Raw genomic sequence first — 23,331 nt, 5'->3', positions numbered from 1 at the left:
CAATACTGCCCCCCAGTCCCAAATAAGTTAATGAACATGCCATGCCATTTGGGTTTAATGGCCACACAACAAAGGTAGAGATTTTGTTGTCAAAAAGAATTGTCCCATCCTCCAACATTGGGAGATCATTCGCTTTATCAGCAACGCTTTTAAATCTCCAGACAAGTAGATCATTGGAACTCTGCATGGACGCACCATCAGATTGGCTTCAGTAAGACATGAGGTCAGAGGAGAGCATCCAGAGACTGAACTCAAGCCATCTGGCCAGTGAAGGAGCCCAGTGGAGGCCTGCGTGTGTTTAATCTCTGAGCTCGTAAACCATGTTGGTCCAAAACCTTTTGGTTGATGATCATCAAAGCACAGCTCTGAACTAACAGACAGTAGATGAGAGGGACTCAGAAATTGGGTCAACCTTGATGGTCTGTGAGGACAGATGAGGGGAAATTCCTCTGCTTTTGTCCTGTCAGTGTTCAAGAATTCAATTCAATACCCCTTTTTTTTGAATTTCAGGTAGTTTCATAATGTATTCCTCAAAGTGTAATGAACGTAGTTTTGAAAATAATAATGCTAAATGATTTAGAATGCATGATTAATTACTAAAATGTTGATTCATTAAAGGCAGATTGTTGGAATTGCATTGACATTTGTTTTTACATTTTAGTCATTTAGCAGACGCTCTTATCCAGGGTGACTTACAAGAGCAATCGGGAGTTAAATGCCTTGCTCAAGGGCACATCGGCAGGTATTTCACCTAGTCGGCTAGGAGAATGTCATGCAGTCCTCAAGCATTCAGAGCAAGGAAAAGACGTATTGTTCTGAAGTTCCACACCCATTCTTAGTATGTCTGGAATGTCTGTTAATGCAGGTTGACACTCCTGATAAGTTACGCTCCTAGCCCTGGGGCAGCACATCTCAATAGTACTCCTTGACTATACTAGAATGCATTCCCTCTGTGATTCTCACATCAGACTCAAGTAATAGTTAAGTGAGTTGTTTTCACTACAAACTGTCCTGCAACACAGACAAACGTTCCAAAGTTTAGACCAGGGCTCTCCAACCCTGTTCCTGGAGAGCTACTGTCCTGTAGGTTTTCGCTCCAACCGTAATCTAGTGTACCTTATTTGTTATAATTAGCTGGTTGATCAGCTGAATCAGGTTTGTTACAACTGGGGTTGGATTGAACATCTACAGGAGAGTCGTTGGAGAGTCCTGGTTTAGACTTAGCTCTGTTCATACTGGGGTCATCAACACAACCATGAGAAATGTCAACGTTCAAACACTGATTTAATACTGTACTGCTAATGCAGCATTTTACTGACTGACTGAAAGGCAGAAAGACTTTGCAAACGGATTTGTCTACTCTGCTCTTATTCTCATCTATTTTTTTCCCCCCACAGAAATCCAAAAGCCACTGTTCAAAGAACCAACAAGAAAGTGAACAATGACTCAACACTGCGTATACAAAACCTCTCCATCCTGATCCGGCAGATAAAGTCGTACTACCAGGTGAGTGGGCAGTTAACCCTAAAGCTCTAATGGAAAAATGATACAGATTGCATCTGGTGCTGAGGTCTGGTTCATTGTGCTGATCTGTTCAAGCCATTAGCTTCCTTGCTCTTCGGGATCAATGACATTTTCTACCCTGAGGTTTGTCAGCAAGACACGTTTCAGTGGAGACTGCCTTGTACACACACACACACACACACACACGTGCACAAAATCAAGTTTAAACTAGCCTATAAACAAATACACACACATTGGAAAATAAGTATAAACACACACATATTTGAAGATGTCTGTGGCTGGTGTGATGTGGCAAGGGGACCTCCATCCAGATGTCACAGAGGCTTCTATAAATGGAAGGGAACTGCATGCAGACATGTTAGACATTTTTGGAGCTGAAACGCAGCACACTGTGGTTCTCCATCTCACGCTTTGACTAATGAAGATCTGGGATGTATTTTTGGCTTCAGTTTTGTGAGCGCTCAGTACAGTATTAAAACGGACACACTATGAGGAGTTACTTACCCACTATAGTAACTTTAAAAGCTGTCAGCCAGTAGTGTCTCAGTTTCGCTGCTTGGCTGATGTTTTCATTGCATTAGATCATATCAGGTTCTTGCATGTGAGAGTCAATTCAGAGCGTGGTTGATAATTTCCATTCTGCTCAAGTAATGAGACTTCCCATTAATCTGAAGGATAGCGGGAGGAAGGGGGGCTTCCTGGTGACAAGATCTGGTATACACAATGACTGCGAATGGAGGGGCTGTGGCCTTAATGTAAGGGACGTTTATCTGGCTGTCAGCACCTCTGTCCACCAACTTTTTTGCCAACCTCACAGCCGAGAGAGAGAGAGAACACACTTAATAATTAACATGGAGGACGATAAAGAATTCAATCTTTATCGATCTTCCTATCGTCATCTGCAAGTCTCAAAGCAGAAACTACGCAGTCACATCCCCATAAGCCCAATGCTCATCAACATACCATATTGTAGAGTAGGATGATGACAATGACTCTGGACACTGCTATTACATGCTTGGCTAAGCGACCTTCCTGGAACATCCAATTGCACATCCCTTGAACATCTCACTACGCAGGGCCATTGTTTATCAACATTAATGTCATAAGCCTTGAAAGCTCTGCTAGGCCCTCTCAAAATGTCTTTCAAAATAATCTGTCACAAAGCCAAGAGCGTTAATACCCTTATTAGCCGCTTGGGTTAAGTAAGAACATCAACTCTCCAAGTGGCCATGTCAAGCTGAAAGCATTAGCCTTAGATGCACAATGAATGCTTCTACGGTGGGTGTCATCAATCTTTTCCTAGCCTTTCCTGCCATTGTTAACCTAATGTTTTATATATTGTCAATCCAGTGAAGCCACCACTGTTTGTAGCAAGTCTCTCAATTGTCGTTGTGGCTTTACCACCCACAATCAACTACTCTGTTAACTGGAAACGCCATGCCATTTTCCTTTCATGTGGACGGTAGTGATTCTTGTGGTGTTTTGTGTAGACCTGTCCATTTGACTTGTTTGAAATCTACTTGATTACCTCATTCACATTCATCAAGGGTTGAGATTTGATGGAGGGCTGGCCTTTGGTGTGAATGACAACTACTTGACTGAGATCAGTGGACCAGCTGCCAGCAAACACTGCCTGGTGTTTTTTTTTTTTTTCAGCAAAAAAAAAATTTTTTTTTTTTTTTTTTTAGCTGATTAGTGAACACAAGTAATTGCTCCACTGAAACAAGAACAGCCCAGTCTTATGATATTGGTTAAGGTGTAGGAATGATTTCAGATTAAAGGTCTGGTCAACAGACCCCTTGATTTTATTGAGGTCTTGAATTGAAGCGTCCTCCAGCACACTACTCCTTATTCCTAGGCTCTGGATTGCCTACTATCCAGCCTTCAGTTGCTATCTCTGCCCTGGCTAAGGTTCACCCTGGTGCTACAGTGCTGCTGGTTATAGACCTCTATGACTGGCCTGCCTGGCTGATCCTAAACTAGGCTAGTGGAAAACAGGCCAGCGGGCCCCAGCCATTCACCACTGGGGCTGATCAAAGTCTAGAGAGAGGCACTTTGACATTGAACAATGTCTTTGTTTTTCTTTGCTGTGGTCCCAGTTGTTCCTGCCTTTTTAATTCATCCCTTTTTAATCTTACGTGTTCTAGATGGAAATGTAATCAATTCTCTAGGTTTTCAACTAATGGAGTTAACATCATACTAAAGTGGGCACGTAGACACTGCAGGGCTCATTTGGCATATAGGGTGGTTATGTTGGCAGCTCTACCATCCTTTTGTCTGTCGATTCTGCACTGTAGCTTCACTCTTGAATCTCGGGAAGAGGAACATTATTAAGCTACTGATCATGCTGACTCCGCTCAAAGTCTCCTGCAACTGAACAAATGTAATACTTAAGCTAACTCTCCTCTTCTGAGCTCCAGTGTCAGACTAGAGACCTCCATTCCTCTGGGATCCCATCTATTCATCCACCCATCCTATTAGTGCACCAGTGTCTTGGGACACGTGGAAAATGACTGCAGAGGTTGTTGGAGTGGAGTGGCCTATAGTTCCATAATGTCTTTCATATATATTTGTATTTATTTATTGCGGTGTCCGCTCTCATCGGCATGCTTAATATGCATTTTGTCATGTGTCCCATGGTTTCTGCTATTGCACTTATCTGTTTAAATATTTGTAGTCGCTCATTGAGTGCTATTGTTGTTGGCATGGATACTGTTACTACGGTATGACACTGTATTGCGGCTGGGTTTTGTAGGAAGGAACAATGCTCATGACTTTTTTCTGTCAGAAGGAATGATTGATTAGAACCAACGCTTTCCTAGTTCTGACTTTTTATTACACTAGGAGTGCACAAGATTTTCATTTAAAAAATGGCATCGCCTTTTATTTACGAAGTAGGCTACTGATTCTTTGTCATGTTCTTTCAGGATCCTCATTACGCAACTGTATGTAATACCTTCCTTAGCTAGGCTTTGGTCATAAGGATCAGGGCCTGAGGTAATCATTGGTGGATGCATCGCTCCCAGGTACTGCGCAGTCCACTGAATTCAACTGTGAGGAGTGCTTTCCAAATATCCGACAGTTCACTGAGTACTACCTGGTGATTAAAAGTCCAGAGTCCAGTAGGTGGTTTTGAGATCTAACTTTTTAACTCTATTTCATACTGGAAATGGTCATTTTACATTTTTCCAAACATTTTAAGTGCATTTCTAGTAATGATATTTGGGTTTGCCAGTATTGTTGATTGGTCATGTGAAGGTTTCTCTTCTTGGTTACTCAATCCAAATGATTGTTAGGCCTATTTATTTGGTGGTCTCTGTTTGGCATGCATGCATATTTTTCTGGAGCTCTCGCTAGCCAAACAAATTCCATGTGCGTAGCATCACGTCAAGTAAAAAAAATAAAAAAAATAGAAAGATGACTTATAGCCCTACACTTTTCAGTAGCGATGTGAATTGAAGAGTGGACCTGCTGTGTAACATCGCCCTTTAGCACTGCTTTGCTTTGGGGTGTGTTAAGGCAGTAGCTCATTTTGTTTTCACTGCATTAAAGGGAACAGCGCTCCATTCACACACAGGGCCTGGTCCTCAGGGCACTGAGCCTAATGTATCTTTTGACCTCACCCCTACCCCATGCCCATTTTAGAAGCCATTTAAAGATGAGTTGGCACACTCACAGCTCACATCCCCTCTGCTATCATCCAAATGCTAAATAATCCTCCACATATGACACTTTAATGCTGTATGTCTCTATGCTGAGCCCTAGAGTAGTGGACCTTGTTTTGGAGGCTCCAGGGGACTGAGTTCCCCTTGCGGCTGAGGCTTGCTGACCTACACAAAGACTGTCTGTTAGTGGGCCAGAGGGCTGAGATGGCGAGAGCAGAGCCTTGGATGGATGTTGTTGTTTTTGTCTTGGACTTCATCATGGAAAGATTTAAGTGTGTGTTATTATGGGAAAGGTTCAAGCCAGAGGTTCTTTTGCTTTCTTTGAATCATCGGCAATTCACAACATTTATTTAATTTGGGAACTGCGTATGCCTGATCCCTAAGGGATTTCTTTCATGGCCTTTGCATTTGAAACATGAGCAGATCAGTTTATTAGGGCATGTAGGCTACTTGTAGCTCGGAGCTAAATGCATCTACTCATGCAATCTCACATGCTAAGCCTAAATGTCCTGTTGATGTCAGAGCTGTGCCGATGGCTGGTACACGCACATCATCGCCAGCAGTCTTTGCAAGGTTGTCATTTGTTGGTTTACTTTTTTTATTTGGCAGATGCAATATAGATTGAGGCCGGAATTCAATTCATAGCGCAGCACGCTGGACAGCTGACATTGCAGCTTTTAATGGCCTTTCCCCCGACTTTCGCAGAGCTCACATTCACGGTAAAGGCCGTCATGTCGGCTCCATCAGAAATTAGCGCAGATCTAACGTGGATCGGATCAAACCAAGCCTTTTATCTAGATTCTGCATTGCTGTGTAGCCAATGCCCCTAAAGCCACACTGGAGCAAAGTATAATAGAGAATAGCATCATGACTATTGTCAGTGACCTCGCCCTGTTCAGAGAGATTATAATTGGATGAGTACTGCCCCTGTCTTAATATAGCATAATGAGAGGTTTTTAATTCATTAAAGCGTATTCCGCATAAGAGCTTGGCGAGTTCTATTAAGCCTCAACCAAGGTTGATAATTGGTGCGATCACCTCTCTGTGGCCTCCTCATAGATCAAATAAAGGGGGATGTCTGCCTGAGGACATCCCTGTGACAGAGTAAAAGATCTGTCACCATGACCTGCTTTAGTACAGAAATACGCTTTTTTTATTTCGCCAAGGATGACCTGAGTTCAGTACTCTCGCACCTTGAGTTACACCACTCTTTCTATCTATAGTAAGTATTGTCATGACAGTACAGACACTCCAGCAGGTGCACTTCTCCATAGTCGAATTACACTGTAGTTGTCTTAATGAGCATGTGTAAAAGAACAGCACATTTCAAGATGAATTTAGATTAAAGTAGAAAGAAAAGAGCCTGATCTGTAGGAGAGACAGGGCAGTGTTGATACCTGCCACCAGATGCTAGTCTCTGAGTGGTGGCAGTGTGGGCCAAGGCTGTCCTCGTGGAGGTGCCTCTATCTTGGTCATGAGCAACAGCAGCATCCCCAGGGGGCTATATTAAAACCACTCTAACTGATAGCTCTGGAAACAAAGGGAGGACAGGACTAATAGCTATGTACTCTCCTCCTTCACACGTATGAAGTCTGTCCATCTGACTGGGTCCTTCGGTTTCTTGTTTGGCCTCGCTAACAAGGGTCATTGACAGTCTGACTCGTGGGGTAGTTTGATCAGTTGGTGGTACTACTGACTGTGACCGCTGGTATTATTACGTGGATGCGTTGATGAGATGTTTGTCATGTATCCAAATCAGCACTAAAGCTATGAAATTTGGTATGTGTACAGTCATTTACGGTCAGAGGATTTGATTCTGACCTACATTACAGCACATCTGATATAACAAGCACATTAGAGACCATGTTTTATGCCACTATTCACACAGGGAGGTATTCTGAAATCTTTGCGCTGAACTCATTAAATTAGAGATTAATTGATGTGAAAGTCCCACTTGTGCATGCTTATCTCAGCTCTCAATTTGACCTACAATCCTGTCTAAAGGTTTATTGTTCTCCAGCTTTTCTTGAAATCTTCAACAATAGGAGTGCTTTCCTTGTCTGTAACATGTGGTGAGAGACTGGTGTGTTAGTGTGAGAGAGGAAGCCTGCTGTGGTGCAGCTCGTTTCCTACTCTTACCTCTCTCCTGCTTTTCCCTCTCCTCTCAACATGTCCTCTTCTCCTTCTGCTATCTGACCAGCTTAAGCCTGTCTACATATTCGTAATCACATCACGTTTGCACTGTACCGTAGATTAGTTAAGTCTGCACTGCCTTTTCCAGAAGTGTGTGCGAGCGAGACGCCCAGGGAAGATTCACCAGGCTTGGGAGAATAAACCCCATCGACGTTGCTAAGGCAACCCACTGTGTGCAGAACAGTTGTGATTCAAGCATTGAGTTGATAAGCAAGCAAGCCACCATCCACCCCTTCCCCAACTCTCACGCTACTGCACACTTGCCCCCGTTTGAGAGGTGCCGGTAGTGGAACCTGGGGAGTTGGGGGTAGTGAGCTGCTTAAACAGACTGGGGTCCTGTGAGACAGAAACACAGCCGTCTCAGAGCAAACCTCACCTTTCTCCTTCCCTCCCTTCCTGTGAGGAAGAGGAGGGAAATCTGCATACAGCAGCAGAATACTGTATTAGGGAGAGGCTAGTATATCAGCAAGCATGGTTTGTCAGCAGAGCACACTGTCTCATAAGTATACTCCAGTCTATCGGGATAAAGAACACGGTCTAGTTGGCATACAGTGCCAACAGGATCCACATACTGGCATAATGAGGGTTGTGGTTCTTTTTGAGCAACTGCATTTTTTTTTTAACACCTTGTTATTGCAAAAAAAAATCTGTTTTGATGCACTGTGAGAACACGGTTTCATCTCAGCAATACATAGTACTACAGAACTGAAGGTGTAGCACTTCAGTAACGCCTTATCTGATTGTAACGTGACCCAGTCTTGAAGAGCAATGAACTCTGAGCTGATCTATAATTCAGGAGTACACAGTGTGACGACGAAGTGTAAGCTAATCACAGCGTACTGTAGCCTTCTCGCTCTCTCTCTCCACACTGGCACATCTGCCGAAACTGCTTTTACAGATGGACTATTTTCTCACCATGAATATTAAGTTGCAGATGTGAGAAGTAAAACAAATCACAAGACGGGCATGTACGGAGTGCTGTTTTTGTTGCCCTCCTGCCTGGCACCATGGAGCGTGCCACTGGATGATGGAGGCTTTTCCATTTCAAAGAGGAGTATGTATTCCTGCCACCACATGCTCAGTGTTTCCCCTATATGCATCGCCGGTAAAACATGAGTCTATCACAAGAACTGCAGGCTATTACACCACTATTTACCATCACTGAATGTTGAGGCATGAAAGATGCGCGAATGGATTTAAACGGGTGGTTTAAGTCCACCTGTCCATCCAAAATGCGATGTGGTTCGACAAGAACACTGACAATTTGCCAAGGCAGAGATGAGTGGCCGACACTGAGACGCACGGACAGCAGTGGAGCAATTAATTCTGTCGCCAAAATTGTAACCGATGTCTCTTTCCATTCACAACTGTTTGGTGTCTGGAAATGTGTTGCGAGTGGATCAACGTGCATGAGTAGTCTAGTGAAGGAGCCCTTTGAAGTGATTTCGACAATCATACAAACATGACTGGTTGTGTTTATGCAACAGCATATATACAGTTAACTCATAAATGTCAAATGTCTTGTTCACCAACTATAGTTTTGGGAAGTCTGTTAGGACATCTACATTTGTGCATGAGGCAAGTAATTTTCCCAAAAATTGTTGAGACAGATTATTTCACTTATAATTCACTGTATCACAATTCCAGTGGGTCAGAAGTTGACACTGCTTTTTAAACAGCTTGGAAAATTCCAGATAATTGTCATGACTTTAGAAGTTTCTGATAGACTAAATGACGTCAATTGGAGGTGTACCTGTGGATGTATTTCAAGGCCTACCTTCAAACTCAGTGCCTCTTTGCTTGACATCATGGGAAAATCAAAAGAAATCAGCTAAAACCTCAGGATTTTTTTTTTTGTACATCACAAGTCTGGTTCATCCTTGGGAGCAATTTCCAAATGCCTGAAGGTACCACATTCATCTGTACAAACAGTTCACATGTATAAACACCATACCACACAGCCATCATACCGCAATGGAAGGAGATGCTTTCTGTCTCCTAGAGATGAATGTACTTTGAGAGAAATGCAAATCAATCCCAGAACAACAGCAAAGGACCTTGTGGAGATGCTGGAGGAAACGGGTACAAATCTATATTCGCAGTAAAACAAGTCCTATATCGACAACCTGAATGGCCGCTCAGCATGGAAGAAGCCACTGTTCCAAAACCACCATTAAAAAAGCCAGACTATTGTTTGCAACTGCACATGGGGACAAAGATTGTACTTTTTAGAGAAATGTCCTCTGGTCTGATGAAACAAAAATAGAACTGTTTGGCTATAATGACCATTGTTATGTTTAGGGGAAAATGGAGGCTTGCAAGCCGAAGACACCATTCCAACCGTGAAGCACAGGGGTGGCTGCATCATGTTGTGGGATTGCTTTGCTGCAGGAGGGACTGGTGCACTTCACAAAATAGATGGCATCATGAGGTAGGAAAAGTATGTGGATTTATTGAAGCTAAAGTCAGGTGTTTAAATCTTGGTCAAATGGGTCTTCCAAGTGTACAATGACCCCAAGCATACTTACAAAGTTGTGGCAAAATGGCTTAAGGACAACAAAATGAAGGTCTTGGAGTGGCCATCACAAAGCCCTGACCTCAATCCTATAGAAAATTTGTGGGCAGAACTGAAAAAGCGTGTGTGAGCAAGGAGGCCTGCAAACCTGACTCAGTTACACCAGCTCTGTCAGGAGGAATGGGCCAAAATTCACCCAACTTATTGTGGGAAGCTTGTGGAAGGCTACCCATAACGCTTGACCCAAGTTCATCAATTTAAAGGCAATGCTACCAAATACTAATTGAGTGTATGTAAACTTCTCACCCAATGGGAATGTGATGAAAGAAATGAAAGCTGAAATAAATCATTCTCTCTAGTATTATTCTGACATTTCACATTCTTAAAATAAAGTGGTGATCCTAACTGACCTAAGATTAGTAATTTTTACTAGGATTAAATGTCAGGAACTGTGAACCAGAGTTTTTAAATGTATTTGGCTAAGGTGTATGTAAACTTCTGACTTCAACTGTATTTTAAATTTAAAATGTATCCTTTTTTTATTTAACTAGGCAAATCGGGTTAAGAATAAATTCTTGTTTACGATGACTGCTTACACCGGCGAAACCCGGACGATGCTGGGCCAATTTTGCACCTCCCTATGGGACTCCCAATCATGGTTGTGACAGCCTGGATTCGAACCAGGGTGTCTGTTGTGACGCCTGTAGCACTAAGATTCGCCACTCGGGAGCCCCAATTAAGGTTATACATTTTAAAAGTTAAATGACAAATCTTTGAGTAGGGATGCTTTTGAATTAATAGGGATTGTAAATATACGTCCAGGATTAGGCAGCTGCCTGGAGCGGCGGTTTGACAAGGGAGGCATTTTTCAAGCTCAACTGACCAAGACGCACCTCCAACACCTCACATTATTCTTTCCATAAACAATATATTCTCTCTGTGACATGAAGGCTATTTAGGTGAGTGCTGATACCGCCCCATGATCAGCAATGCCCACTTTGCCAAAGGCAGTGCTGCAAAATATTTATATTTTCCGTGCCCAGCGTTCCTCTCCAGGGTGCTGATGGAGAAAAGCAGCGTTGCGGCTCTCTACCAACGCTCCATCAAATTAATTTAACATAAATTAGACCTATGTAGCCTGCAGTAGAAATAGTAGTAGCCCATGTTTTGTTTCTGTAGCCTCAGAATGGAGCCCAAATGTATTGCAATGTCATGAGATGGACACATTTTCAATCATTAACTTATTAATGAGATGAGAGTGCAGGAACAAAGAGTGCGGTCAACAAGAATTGCAAGCGGGCAGACATCAGCTATGGAGCAGCTGAGGCATAATCAGAGGTGGACAGCAAATGGTGCTGAAAGTAATTTCATTTTTATTTTATTTGACTGAACTAACACCAAAAGGGCATTGTTGGAGCCCATTTATTCCAATCTATCTAAAAAATAAACATTTTTTTAAGCCCTTCAAAGTTGCTTTTAACCGTATAGAAGCAGAAAGGGGGCATTAACCAGACAGACTGTATGTTTCTCAGTTCACCATGTAACAATTCACTGCCTCACTCTTCACAAGTTCTGTGCCAGGAACACCAGCCTATTGACAGTTTCAGGCTTCAAAGTTGCCCTCTGGCTTGTGACCACATTGCCCCCATTGCTAAATGCTCTCTGAGGGCTTGTGGCAGGGATGCATAAGTATTTCTTTGTCAGACAACTCACTTGTGGGAAGTTGGATGCGTGAACTCGCCACCGCTTCAAAGGATCTGCCTCACTGTCTGCTGCCATCATCCGAGTGTAGCTGTCCAGCTCTTGCTCGGTGGCTGATCTCTGGGTTCTTAAGGTAGGTGCACTACTGGTTTTCTTTTAAAGATGCTCCCAAGGCTCTTCTTGGACTTCTTTGCTGATTTTGGAGCAGTGGCGGCTTCTTTCTCACTTCTGGTCCTCTTCAAGAGAGAAGTCTCCCACGGCTGTGTTCCCTACCAGGAGGGCTTCTGTCTCGGGCAGCTCTCACCTCCACCAGCTTGTCAGTGGTCATGTAGGTGGTCTTAAACCTTGGGTGCAGAAAGGCAGCCATGGTGAGCAGCTCATCTGTTTCAGGGTTGGTGCATTTGTCATTCAGGTAATTGAAGACATTCATAATCTCTTGGGTCAGTTTGGCTTTGCCCTCCATTTGATTTCAGAACCTCCGTCTTGAACAAATCGAGGATCGGCTTCAGATGGTACACTCATGTATTTCTCTCCTGACAGGGCATCTGTGAAATCCTGGAGGGGCTGCAGTGATGGATTCAAAGGCATCAATGTCTTGTCCGGAGGGTGCAAGGTGCTGTTTTTTTAACCTGCTGCCAGAACTTGTGTGATGGCCTTTTCCTGCACCAGGACTCTTCCTATCATCTGCAGTTGAGATCCCCACTTTGTTGGGGATTCTGTGATGGGTTTGTGGTGGGTCAGGCTCTGTTTACCCTGTGCACTTGTCTGGGCCTTCTGCTTCTTTTAACTTTAGAAAAATGTGCGGACTACTTTCTTGCACACTCCAGTGGCCCAGGAAACCAGAGGTTCATTTTGGACACTCCTCTCTGAAAAAATAAAAAGGTGAAAAAGAGTTGCATATGAATCACAATTATTCAATAGAAATAACATTGCATCTGCTGTAATTAAAGCATGGACACCGGACATGATTACAAATGTAATCCATAGATTTACAACTGTTGTGATTAAGAGAGCTATGTTGCATTAGAAAACAGGATAGCCTTCTCAATAAATTATTACTGAAAGAAAGAGGATAGATGCATATATTGAAACCATAGGCAATTGTATTGATTATAATTAAGCAAGTTAATCCATGTAATGTTGGGTTATTCCACACGTGAACAAATTACAAATATTATAGATTTGCGTAGCTGTATATATTCAGTGTAACATATAAGAAAGATCAGACCGTCTAGTCAGCTATAACATTAAATAGAGAACTTAAAAATAAAGAAAAAAATGCAGAACTATAGTTAAGTTATGTAATTGTTCTACCTAGCTGTGTTTTGGACATTTTGAAACTTACCAGTAGCAATGTATAGCCTGTGTCCGGAATACCCTAGTCTTGTCCATTTGTTTAGCTCCAATGCTTTGACCATGTTCGATCCGCTGTCTGTAGTCCTACATACTTGACATGACTCTTTCAGGCCCTAGGAAGAAAGTGCCTCCCTCAGCCCAGCTGCAATTCTTTCTCCAGTGTGAACATCTGGGAAATAAGAGGTTTGAAAGAATTGGCTTTGCAGCTTCCAGTTGTCGTCAATGTCATGAATCGTGAGGCTAATGTATGGCTCTGTGGTCCGGCTTGATCATAAGTCGGCAGTGGTAAAGAAGAATGCAGCGTTAGGGATTTCGTTGTCAGGACAGTGTTGCCATTCTGTGTAGAGTTCTGGCAGACATGTTTTGTGATGCTCGGGATCTTGGGTCTTGCGCTCAAATCAACTTTCTGAAACTGTCTTTCTCCACAGTTTAATTGGTTCCATGGCTTTCGCTATGTGATACTTAACTGCATTTGTTATCTCATTCCACTTCTTCTTGCTCTTCTTGTCATAGGGAGTACCACTAATGAATGATGCCTTGAGTTATAGCTGAGTGCAGGTCTGACTTGAAGATTTCTTGAGACTTGCTCCGGGTGTTTGTTGCAGATTCTTCATATTCACGCTAGAGGTTGACCGATTTATGATTTTTTTTTCAATGCTGATACCGATTTATTGGAGGACCCAAAAAAGCTGATGCCGTATATATATATATATTTTTTGTGTATATATATTTGTAATGACAATTACAACAATACTGAATGAACACTTATTTTAACTTTAATATAATACATCAATAAAATCAATTTAGCCAAATAAATAATGAAACATGTTCAATTTGATTTAAATAATGCAAAAACAGTGTTGGAGAAGAAAGTAAAATGCCACATGTGCCATGTAAAAAAAGCTAACATTTAAGTTCCTTGCTCAGAACATATGAAAGCTGGTGATTCAATATTCCCAGTTCATCAATATTCCCAGTTAAGATGTTTTTAGGATGTAGGTATTTTAGGAATTATGACGGGTCGAATATTTCTCTCTACCATTTTTTGTATTTCATATACCTTTGACTATTGGATGTTCTAATAGGCACTTTAGTATTGCCAGCCTAATCTCAGGAGTTGATAGGCTTGAAGTCATAAACAACGCTGTGCTTCAAGCATTGCTAAGAGCTGCTGGCAAACACAGTAAAGTTTCAATGAATGCTTACGAGCCTGCTGCTGCTTACGACCTCTGTCAGACTGTTATCAAGTCATAGACTTAATTATAATAAACACATACGAGCCTTTGGTAATTTAATATGGTCAAATCCGGAAACTATCATTTCGAAAACAAAACGTTTTTTTCTTTCAGGGAAATACGGAACTGTTACGTATTTTATCGAATGGGTGGCAACCTTAAGTCTAAATATTTCTGTTACATTGCACAAACTTCAGCCGAGTGATAGAGATACTCTCAATGATCGGCTATGAAAAGCCAACTGACATTTACTCCCGAGGTGCTGACCTCTGTGGCACCCTCGGCAACTACTGTGATTATTATTTGACCATGCTGGTCATTTATGAACATCTTGGCCATGTTCTGTTATCTCCACCCGGCACAGCCAGAAGAGGACTGGCCACCCCTGGTTCCTCTCGGTTTCTTCCTAGGTTTTGGCCTTGTCTAGGGAGTTTTTTCCTAGCCACCGTGCTTCTACACCTGCATTGCTTGCTGTTTGGGGTTTTAGGCTGGGTTTCTGTACAGCACTTTGAGATATCAGCTGATGTAATAAGGGCTATATAAATACATTTGATTGACGTTATGTCATAATAATGTACAATTTTGGCATATTAGTTCCCAGCGGCCCAAACTGCTGCATATACCCTGACTCTGCTTGCACTGGAACGCAAGAGAAGTGACACAATTTCCCTAGTTAATATTGCCTGCTAACATGAATTTCTTAACTACATATGCAGGTTAAAAAAAAATATACTTGTGTATTGATTTTAAGAAAGGCATTGATGGTTAGGTTCATTGGTTAAACGATTTGGCTTTTTTTCGCGGATGGGCTTTTGCTAAATCACCCGTTTGGTGAAGTAAGCTGTAATTTGATAAATTAACAGGCACCACATTGGTTATATGCAACGCAGGACAAGCTAGTTAACCTAGTAATAGCATCACATAATTACTAGTTAACTACACATGGTTGAAGTTTTTTTTAAATAAGATACGTTTAATGCTAGCTAGCAACTTACATTGGCTCCTTGCTGCACTTCCGTAAAAGGTGGGCAGCCTGCCATGCAGTCTCCTCACGGATTGCAATATAATTGGCTTCCAAAAATGCAGATTACCACTTGTTATGGACTTGAAATCGGCCCTAATTATTCGGCCACCTCTAATTCGCGCACACATTCAGTGTTTTCAGGTAGTGAAATATATTGCTAGTGTTTCCACCTCTGGCTAGCATAATGCATTGACACAACTGGTTATCTTAAAGCGAAACCAGTTCCAAACCACAGAGGCCCCCCTTTTTCTTTTCTAACCAATTCTTCGTCCTGCAAATCAACCTCAAGTGTTATTTTCCTTGTCTTCGGTCATCCTTAATGCTTGCCTACACGTTTTACACTTTTGTTAACGAAAGGAGTTCACTAAATGTTTGCGTACTCTGCAGTTGCGCATGCTTGTTTGTATACTTTGATTGTTAGGCAGATTGCGTGTAACATCCATGCTTCTAGTTTTTTTTGTTTTCTAAAAAAGCCTATGTTTTTAGTAAAAGAGAAACAATTTGAGGCTGTAACGCACGCCTGAAATCTTGAATGAAACAACGGCTTATTTTATTAATTCATCATGACATGCACGACATGGCAAAATCCATATCATGGCGAAACGTCATACCAGTATTCGCGTTCATCCCACTATACCGCCCACCCCTACAAAAGATGTGACGCTGATGCTTATGGGGATATGTTATTTGTATCTGAAATTCTGATGCTGCCTTGAATTTTGAGACACAAAATGGACCTATTCTGTCCCTAATTAATTGAGCTTTTCACTTTCTGACAAGATGTTTAAAACCAGGAAGCTTTTAAGGAAGCCCATCTCTTGGGTTAAGCTACGGATGAGTAGCCCAGAGTTGAAGCTTATATTTTAATGCATCAGATGAGCAGCTTCTGTCAGGGTAGATGAGTAACTTTTGAAAGTGTCATGTTTAGATTCATACTGATGTCTAATATTATTGAATTATTTGCAAACCGCAACCGTTTCATTGGAAACAAGACACTTGGGATTGACAGAGATTGAGGAGAAATATGTTAAGAATGCCTATTTCGCTGTCTATTCTTCCCTGAAACTTATATTTTCATTATCCACCTTTTTTTGAGACTTTTTCAGAGCGACATTTTCTCTTGATTGCAAGCTGTTTTTCCTCAATCAACGCACCAAGAAATATATATAAAAAAACGACTTGATTTTTAGCAGGGTAATCAGATTGAAAATATTAGGATATATTATTGACATTGAACTGATTTTATATAGCCTACTAACCAGATGTTAATTGTTTAATTTGTAGCGAAGGCCTATGAATTGAGCTGCTATTATGTTCTGTTCTGCCGACTTAGGACCATATTTTCTCAGCTAAGTACAAACCGTAAACAAATTACGGCTTCCAGTCACATCGGTGTGCACGTAACATTGTTAGCTAACCCGTCTATAGATGTATGCCCCAGGAAGACAATTACTCACCTCATACTGGACAAAGATGTATTTTTTTTCTTTAACGAGTCCTACGTAAAGGATTTACTTCAGACACTGGACAACTCTCAAATCCCCATCATTCGCATGAAGAAGAGACAGAGATGTAGGGTCGTAGGTTGTTGTGCCTGGTAATTAATCAGATGGCGAATGGATAACCCGCATCTGCCATCAGTCTTATTAGCCAACGTGCAATTATTGGATAATAAACTGGATGAGCTCCCATCAAGACTATCCTACCAAAAGGACATTTAACTGTAATCTTATGTTTCACCGAGACGTGGCTGAACGACAACATGGATAACATACAGCTGGCTGGATTTTCCGTGCATCAGCAAAATAGAAAAGCTGCCCCCGATAAGACAAGGGGTGGCTGTCTGTGTCTATTTGTCAATAACAGATGGTGCACGAAATCTAATATTATTGAAGTCTCAAGGTTTTGCTCACCTGAGGTAGAGTATCTCATGATAAGCTGTAAACCACACTATTTACCAGAAGTTTTCATCATATATATTTTTCGTAAGCTGTCCATATACCACCACAAACAGATGCTGGCACTAAGACCCAACTCAACGAGCTGCATAAAACCATAAGCAAACAAGAGTGCTTATCCAAATGTGGCGCTCCTAGTGGCCAGGGACTTTAATGCAGGGAAAGTTTAAATCCGTTTTACTTAATTTCTACCAGCATGTCACGTGCAACCAGGGGAAAACGACTCTAGACCACCTTTACTCCACACACAGAGATGTGTACAAATCTCTCCCTTGCCCTCCATTTAGCACATCTGACCATAACTCTATCCTCCTGATTCCTGCTTACAAGCAAAAACTAAAGCATGAAGCACCAGTGACGTGGTCAGATGACGCAGATGCTAAGCTACAGGACTGTTTTGCTAGCACAGACTGGAATATATTCCGGGATTCTTCGGATGATATGGTGTACTCCTCAATGTCAGTCACAGGCTTGATCAACAAGTGCATCGATGACGTCGTCCCCACAGTCACCGTACGTACATGCCCCAACCAGAAGCCATGGATTACAGGCAACATCTGTACTGAGCTAAAGGGTAGAGCTGCCGCTTTCAAGGAGCGGGACTCTAACCCTGACGTTTGTAATAAGTCCTGCTATTCTCTCCAACAAACCATCAAACGGGCAAGCGTTAACACAGGACTAAGCTTGAATCCTACTACACCAGCTCCGACTCGCATCGGATGTGGCAGGGCTTGCAAACTATTACGGACTACAAAGGGAAGCACAGCCACGAGCTGACAAGTGACCCGAGTCTAACAGATGAGCTAAATTACTTCTATGATCGCTTCGAGGTAAGCATCACTGAAGCCTATATGAGAGGACTAGCTGTTCTGGAAGAATGTGTGATCACGCTCTCCGTAGCCGATATCAGTAAGACATTTTAAACAGGTCAACATTGACAAAGCCACGGCCAGACTGATTACCAGGACGTGTACTCCGAGCATGCGTTGACCAACTGACTGGTGTCTTCACTGACATTTTCAACCTGTCCTTGACCGAGGCAGTATTATACCAATATTTTCAAGCAGATCACTGTAGTCCCTGTGCATAAGAACACCAAGGTAATCTGCCTAAATGACTACTTACCCGTAAGCACTCACATTTGTAGTCATAAAGTACTTTGAAACGCTTGTCATGGCTCACATCAACACATTATCCCAAAAACCTAGACCAACTCCAATTTGCATACCGCCCCAACAGATCCACAGATGACGCAATCTAGATTGCACTCCACACTGCTCTTTCCCACTTGGACAAAAGTAACACCTACATGAGAATTAGAGGTGAAAAGGTTCACAAAACTCATGGTACAATACGGTACAGAGGTGTCACGGTTCGGTATGGTTTTGATGATACATCGACAAAATAAATGCCTGAGAAATGTGATTTGTATTTGCCATTTATTATAATAGTAAACATGGGTAGCTTAAACAAAGGGACTACAAAAAACAGCAGTGGCTGCCGTATAACATGAAATTAAATTTAAAACAGAACTTCAACAAGAGTGCATAGTCCAACAGCATATATCAAAATTAAGTGACATAGCAGTGCCTTAAAGAAAATAGGACTACTTGAGACTGAGTAACCAATCTGATGATAGAGAAAATAAATCATTATCTACATGTTCTGGAATGAGCACAGATCGGCTTGCTGTGACAATGTCAGCCGCTGTGGAGAATAACCTCTCGCTAGGGACAGAGGTCCCAGGCACAGCCAGGTAGCACCTTGCTAATATGGCAACATGACGATATATTAACTCCTTGGTCTTCCACCATGTAAGTGGATCAACATCCAGGGGAATATAGTCCACTGCCCTGTATGAGGTCACCACCTCCTCGATGACCTTGACCTTTGACTTGGTTCCCTGCTTCTGGGTCGTGAACAACTCCCCAAAAAGCCCAGCCATGGCAGACTTCTTTTTCTGGAGGAGAACCCCTGTCATCTGCCGTCTCTGGAGAGGGGTTGGCGCCTGTGGTATCTGTGGCTTGACCCTGCAGAATTCAATTATATGAATCTCTGAAGTGGCTTAAAGATATGATTTGTTGTTTGAAATGTATATTAGACATGACTTTAATTGTTAACTTACTAATAAACGAAATGTCACATTAACGAAATAAATACAATACCTGTTGTATATTGGTCACAATCTCTGCTGTGAGTTCATTGTAGACTCTCAGACGAGCAGCAGTTTCCAGGTGTAGCAGGGACTTGAACCGGGGGTCCAAAGCGGTGTTCTTGTGTAAGAAGTCTTGGACACCAGGGTCAGCATATCTAGGCTCCAGGTTAACTCTGATAGCAGTCTTGACGTCCCTTACTGCGAGTTCATCTTCATCAGATGCCACCATTGATTTCAGGATCATTGTTTACATAGGACCATGGAAACTGATGGAATGCTCTCAGTGCATCTCAGTGTTGTGACTGTTTTGAGAGGTTTGCACACTTTGATAATTTCCTCTGCTAGTCTTATGTCAGTCACATCTTTTGACATTCTTCCTCACAGCTTGAAACCGCAACTTTCTGCTCAAGGTATCTCTCAACCATGTCATGGCTTGAATTCCATCTAGCAGGGACATCTTGGATTAGTTTGTGGTTTGGCAGCTCCAGCATCTCTTGTTTTGTTTTGAAAACATGTGCAGGAGTTGTGCTTTTATCAAAGAAGGATACCACCTTCCTGATCTTTGCTAGGAGGCGCGAGATTGGATTCACTGACTTTGCTTTTTGAGATGCTATATTAAGGATGCTTTGCTCACATTACATCTGTGGCCCCAATCCAGCTAGTGCAACTGCTTTTACAATATTTCCAGCGTTGTCAGTGGTCACAGGAATCGTTACATTATCCCCCTCCAATTTCCACAAGGCAACTACTACCCTTAGCTCTTACCCCAAGTTTACACTGGTGTGACTACTCTCAAGGGGATGTCCAGGTTTTCTTAACAGCTTTTACCCCCAAGCCATAAGACTCCTGAACAGCTAACTAAATGGCTTCTGCGTTGGCTGTTATTTTATTTTTGTGCTATTATTATTATTATTATTGTTATTACAATTTTTTTAAATCGTTTTCATTGGTATTTATTTGTTTACTTCAGTTTATTTAGTAAATACTTTACACATAATCGTAAGCATTTAATTGTATTCAGCGTATGTGACAAATAACATGTATTTGGTAGTTATCCAAGGCCATAGTTGCTGTCTTGGGATCTGACTCAGCAGTCAGCACCTTATGCCACAAAATGATTGTGGTGGGATAGCATTTGATGGCAAATCACATGTTATTCCATTCAATCTATTCTATTCTGGAAGCATGGGGAAAAAAATGTGAAGGTACTCCCTTCCTGTGGTGTTAGCCATATAATCATCCAGCCACCCTTCACCAGCATAGCAGCAGTACAGGGTGGAGCAGCAGCTTGACACTCATCCTGACTGACACACAAAACCATGGCAACCGTGTAAAATTCTCACTTTGTAACCCCTGGAAACAAATGACCTTGAGCCCTCCATCCCCTGGCGCTCGTTACGGCATCTACAACACGTCTGAGGTTAGGGGTGCTGTGGATAGGGAGAGTGTGTCTGGTGGCTGACGCATCAGTATTTTGTCCACTCTTGTCTGTTTTTCCTCGTGCCATGTTATACACATCATATAGGGCTACAACTGTAAATCTCGCTCAAAAGACGAGCCTATTATTGACCAGATGTGACCAATGGACAAAATAATTTCCACCTTGGGCCTCCCGAGTGGTACAGTGGTCTAAGGCAGTCCTAGCAGCGTCTCTACAGATCCGGGTCCGATCCCGGAATGTGTCGCAGTAGGCTGCGACCGGGAGGCGGCGCACAGCTGGCCCTGCGTCTTCTTGGTTTGTGGATGGTTTGGCCGGCTTGGATGTCCTTGTTCCATCGCACTTTAGCACTGTTCTTACCTTGAATGCCGAGAGTGTGCAAAACTGTCATCAAGGGGTGACTATTTGAAGAATCTGTAATATATAAAATATATTTTGATTTGTTTAACACTTTTTTTAATTTTTTTTTACTACATGATTCCATATGTTTTTTCATAGGTTTGTTTAAACTCTTATTCTACAATGTAAAAAATTTAGAAAAACCCTGGACTGAGTATGTCTCCAAACTTTTGAGGTGTGTGAAATGTCAGAATAAAGTGACTTACGTTAGGATCACTACATTATTTTAAGAATGTAAGACAGGGAATTTTTACTAGGATTGAATGTCCGGAATTGTGAAACTGAGTTTAAATCTATTTGGTTAAGGTGTATGTAAACTTCCGACTTGTGTATACACCTTAACCAAATGCATATAAACTCAGTGTGTATATATATACACACACACACACACACTGGGGCAAAAAAGGGCAATTGCATTGAAGATGAAACGTGGCTGGGTCTTTCAGCATGACAATGATTCCAAACAGACGGCCCGGGCAACGAAGGAGTGGCTTCGTAAGAAGCATTTCAAGGTCTTGGAGTGACCTAGCCAGTCTCCAGATCTCAACCCCATAGAAAATCTTTGGAGGGAGTTGAAAATCTGTGTTGCCCAGCAACAGCCCCAAAACATCACTGCTCTAGAGGAGATCTGCATGGACCAAAATACCAGCAACAGTGTGTGAACCTTGTGAAGAAAGGGTATATAACAAAGTATTGAGAAACATTTGTTATTGACCAAATATTTATTTTCCACCATAATTTGCAAATACATTCATTAAAAATCCTACAATGTGATTTTCTGGATTTTTCCCCCCCCTCATTTTATCTGTCATAGTTGAAGTGTACCTATGATAAAAAAAGACGAGAGGCCTGTAATTTAAGTGGGAGAACTTGCACAATTGGTGGCTGACTAAATACTTTTTTGTCCCACTGTACACACACACACACACACACACACACACACACACAGATATGCATAGATACACTCTCGCTCGCTCCACCGGTCAAAAGTTTTAAAACACCTACTCATTCAAGAATTGTTTTTTTATTTTTGCTCTCTGGACAAATGACCCGGTCAGGCCACCGCCCCACATACTTTAATGGTTACTTTGGGTTGGAGTTCTTTGGCTGAAGTCCCGACATAGGCTTTAATTACTATTAATTATGCTTACACCGTAAGCAAGTTCATTGTCCAAGGTTATTTTCCAAACGGCGGCCAGTCAGTCTGGCAGTCTGTTAGATTACACAGGCCCTAGAACAGCACTGCCCACGCGTCTCATTCCAGTCCCACCAGTTCAACAGACTTCTTCACTACTGAATCAAAAGTTAAAGCTGTTTACTGGAAGGTCTCCCTCATTTAGTGAGTACTTGGCTTATTACATAATAGATGAGGTGTGTGTGTGTGTGTGTGTGTGTGTGTGTGGACAGAGGTGTTATGCCCATAGGGGGCACAGGGACAACTTTTATAACTTGGATAGGTTCCCAACCTCGACTAATTACCAAGAAGCCATTTCAGGCTATCAATCAAGTTTGAGTATCTAGGTTTGTGGACTTAATTAAATGTACTGAATAGGACTCACATTTAAAAAAATATATATTTTACCCAGATTTTAGCAGAGATGGAGAAGCATATTTGGTTTATTTAAAAATATATATATTTTTAAAAGAACCACTAGTCTGGAGGATTTAGACTGCGAGGGATACATGTGGGCCCCGACAGAGAGCATTGCGGCGTGGTCTGCATTTTTCAGGCTGCAGTTGGGAGCAGGCGGTCAGATCAGATGCAAGTTGTCCTGCTCCTTAAAGGTAGGCTATAAAATGTATCTCAAGAGACAGTGCAAGTGTCCACTCTGCTCTCTTCAAGCTACATCTAGCCTATTGGTTGATATAGCCCAGGAATACCTACCGATAGCCTAATTATAATGGGCCCAGTGAGAATCTCTGGTAATTTAACCTATTCTTAGTTTATTTTTGTGCATTTTGATATTGACTATAGGGTGCAATGTTGCTGCGACCTTGGCTGTCAAGTGAGCTTTGTCGTCACATAGTTCTAAAATAACATAGCGAGACTGCAGTTGAGTTCCAGACCATTTCTTGCGATAGCAGGTGGGAGTCAGATACAGACAGCAGGTGTGGGTGGGGGCAGGCGGGAGCGAGATGAATAAATCAGTGTAAACCCTCACAGACCT

At 42.1% G+C, this 23,331-nt stretch overlaps 1 protein-coding gene across 8 annotated transcripts in view; it reads left to right on the top strand.

Moving 5' to 3' along the window:
• Positions 1 to 23,331, top strand: part of LOC135512258 (girdin-like) — an 89,695-nt gene that overhangs the window by 7,524 nt on the left and 58,840 nt on the right. For all 8 annotated transcript variants that reach the window (XM_064934095.1, XM_064934092.1, XM_064934094.1 and 5 more), the window contains exon 3: positions 1,398 to 1,506. In XM_064934095.1, coding sequence (XP_064790167.1) covers positions 1,398 to 1,506 — 109 coding nt within the window. The remainder of the gene's footprint in view (positions 1 to 1,397; positions 1,507 to 23,331) is intronic.

Source organism: Oncorhynchus masou, chromosome 24 (assembly GCF_036934945.1).
Source record: "Oncorhynchus masou masou isolate Uvic2021 chromosome 24, UVic_Omas_1.1, whole genome shotgun sequence".
In the NCBI taxonomy this organism is placed as follows: Eukaryota; Metazoa; Chordata; class Actinopteri; order Salmoniformes; family Salmonidae; genus Oncorhynchus; species Oncorhynchus masou.
Note: the sequence above shows the minus strand (reverse complement) of the source record. Positions and strands in the feature narration are given on the sequence as shown.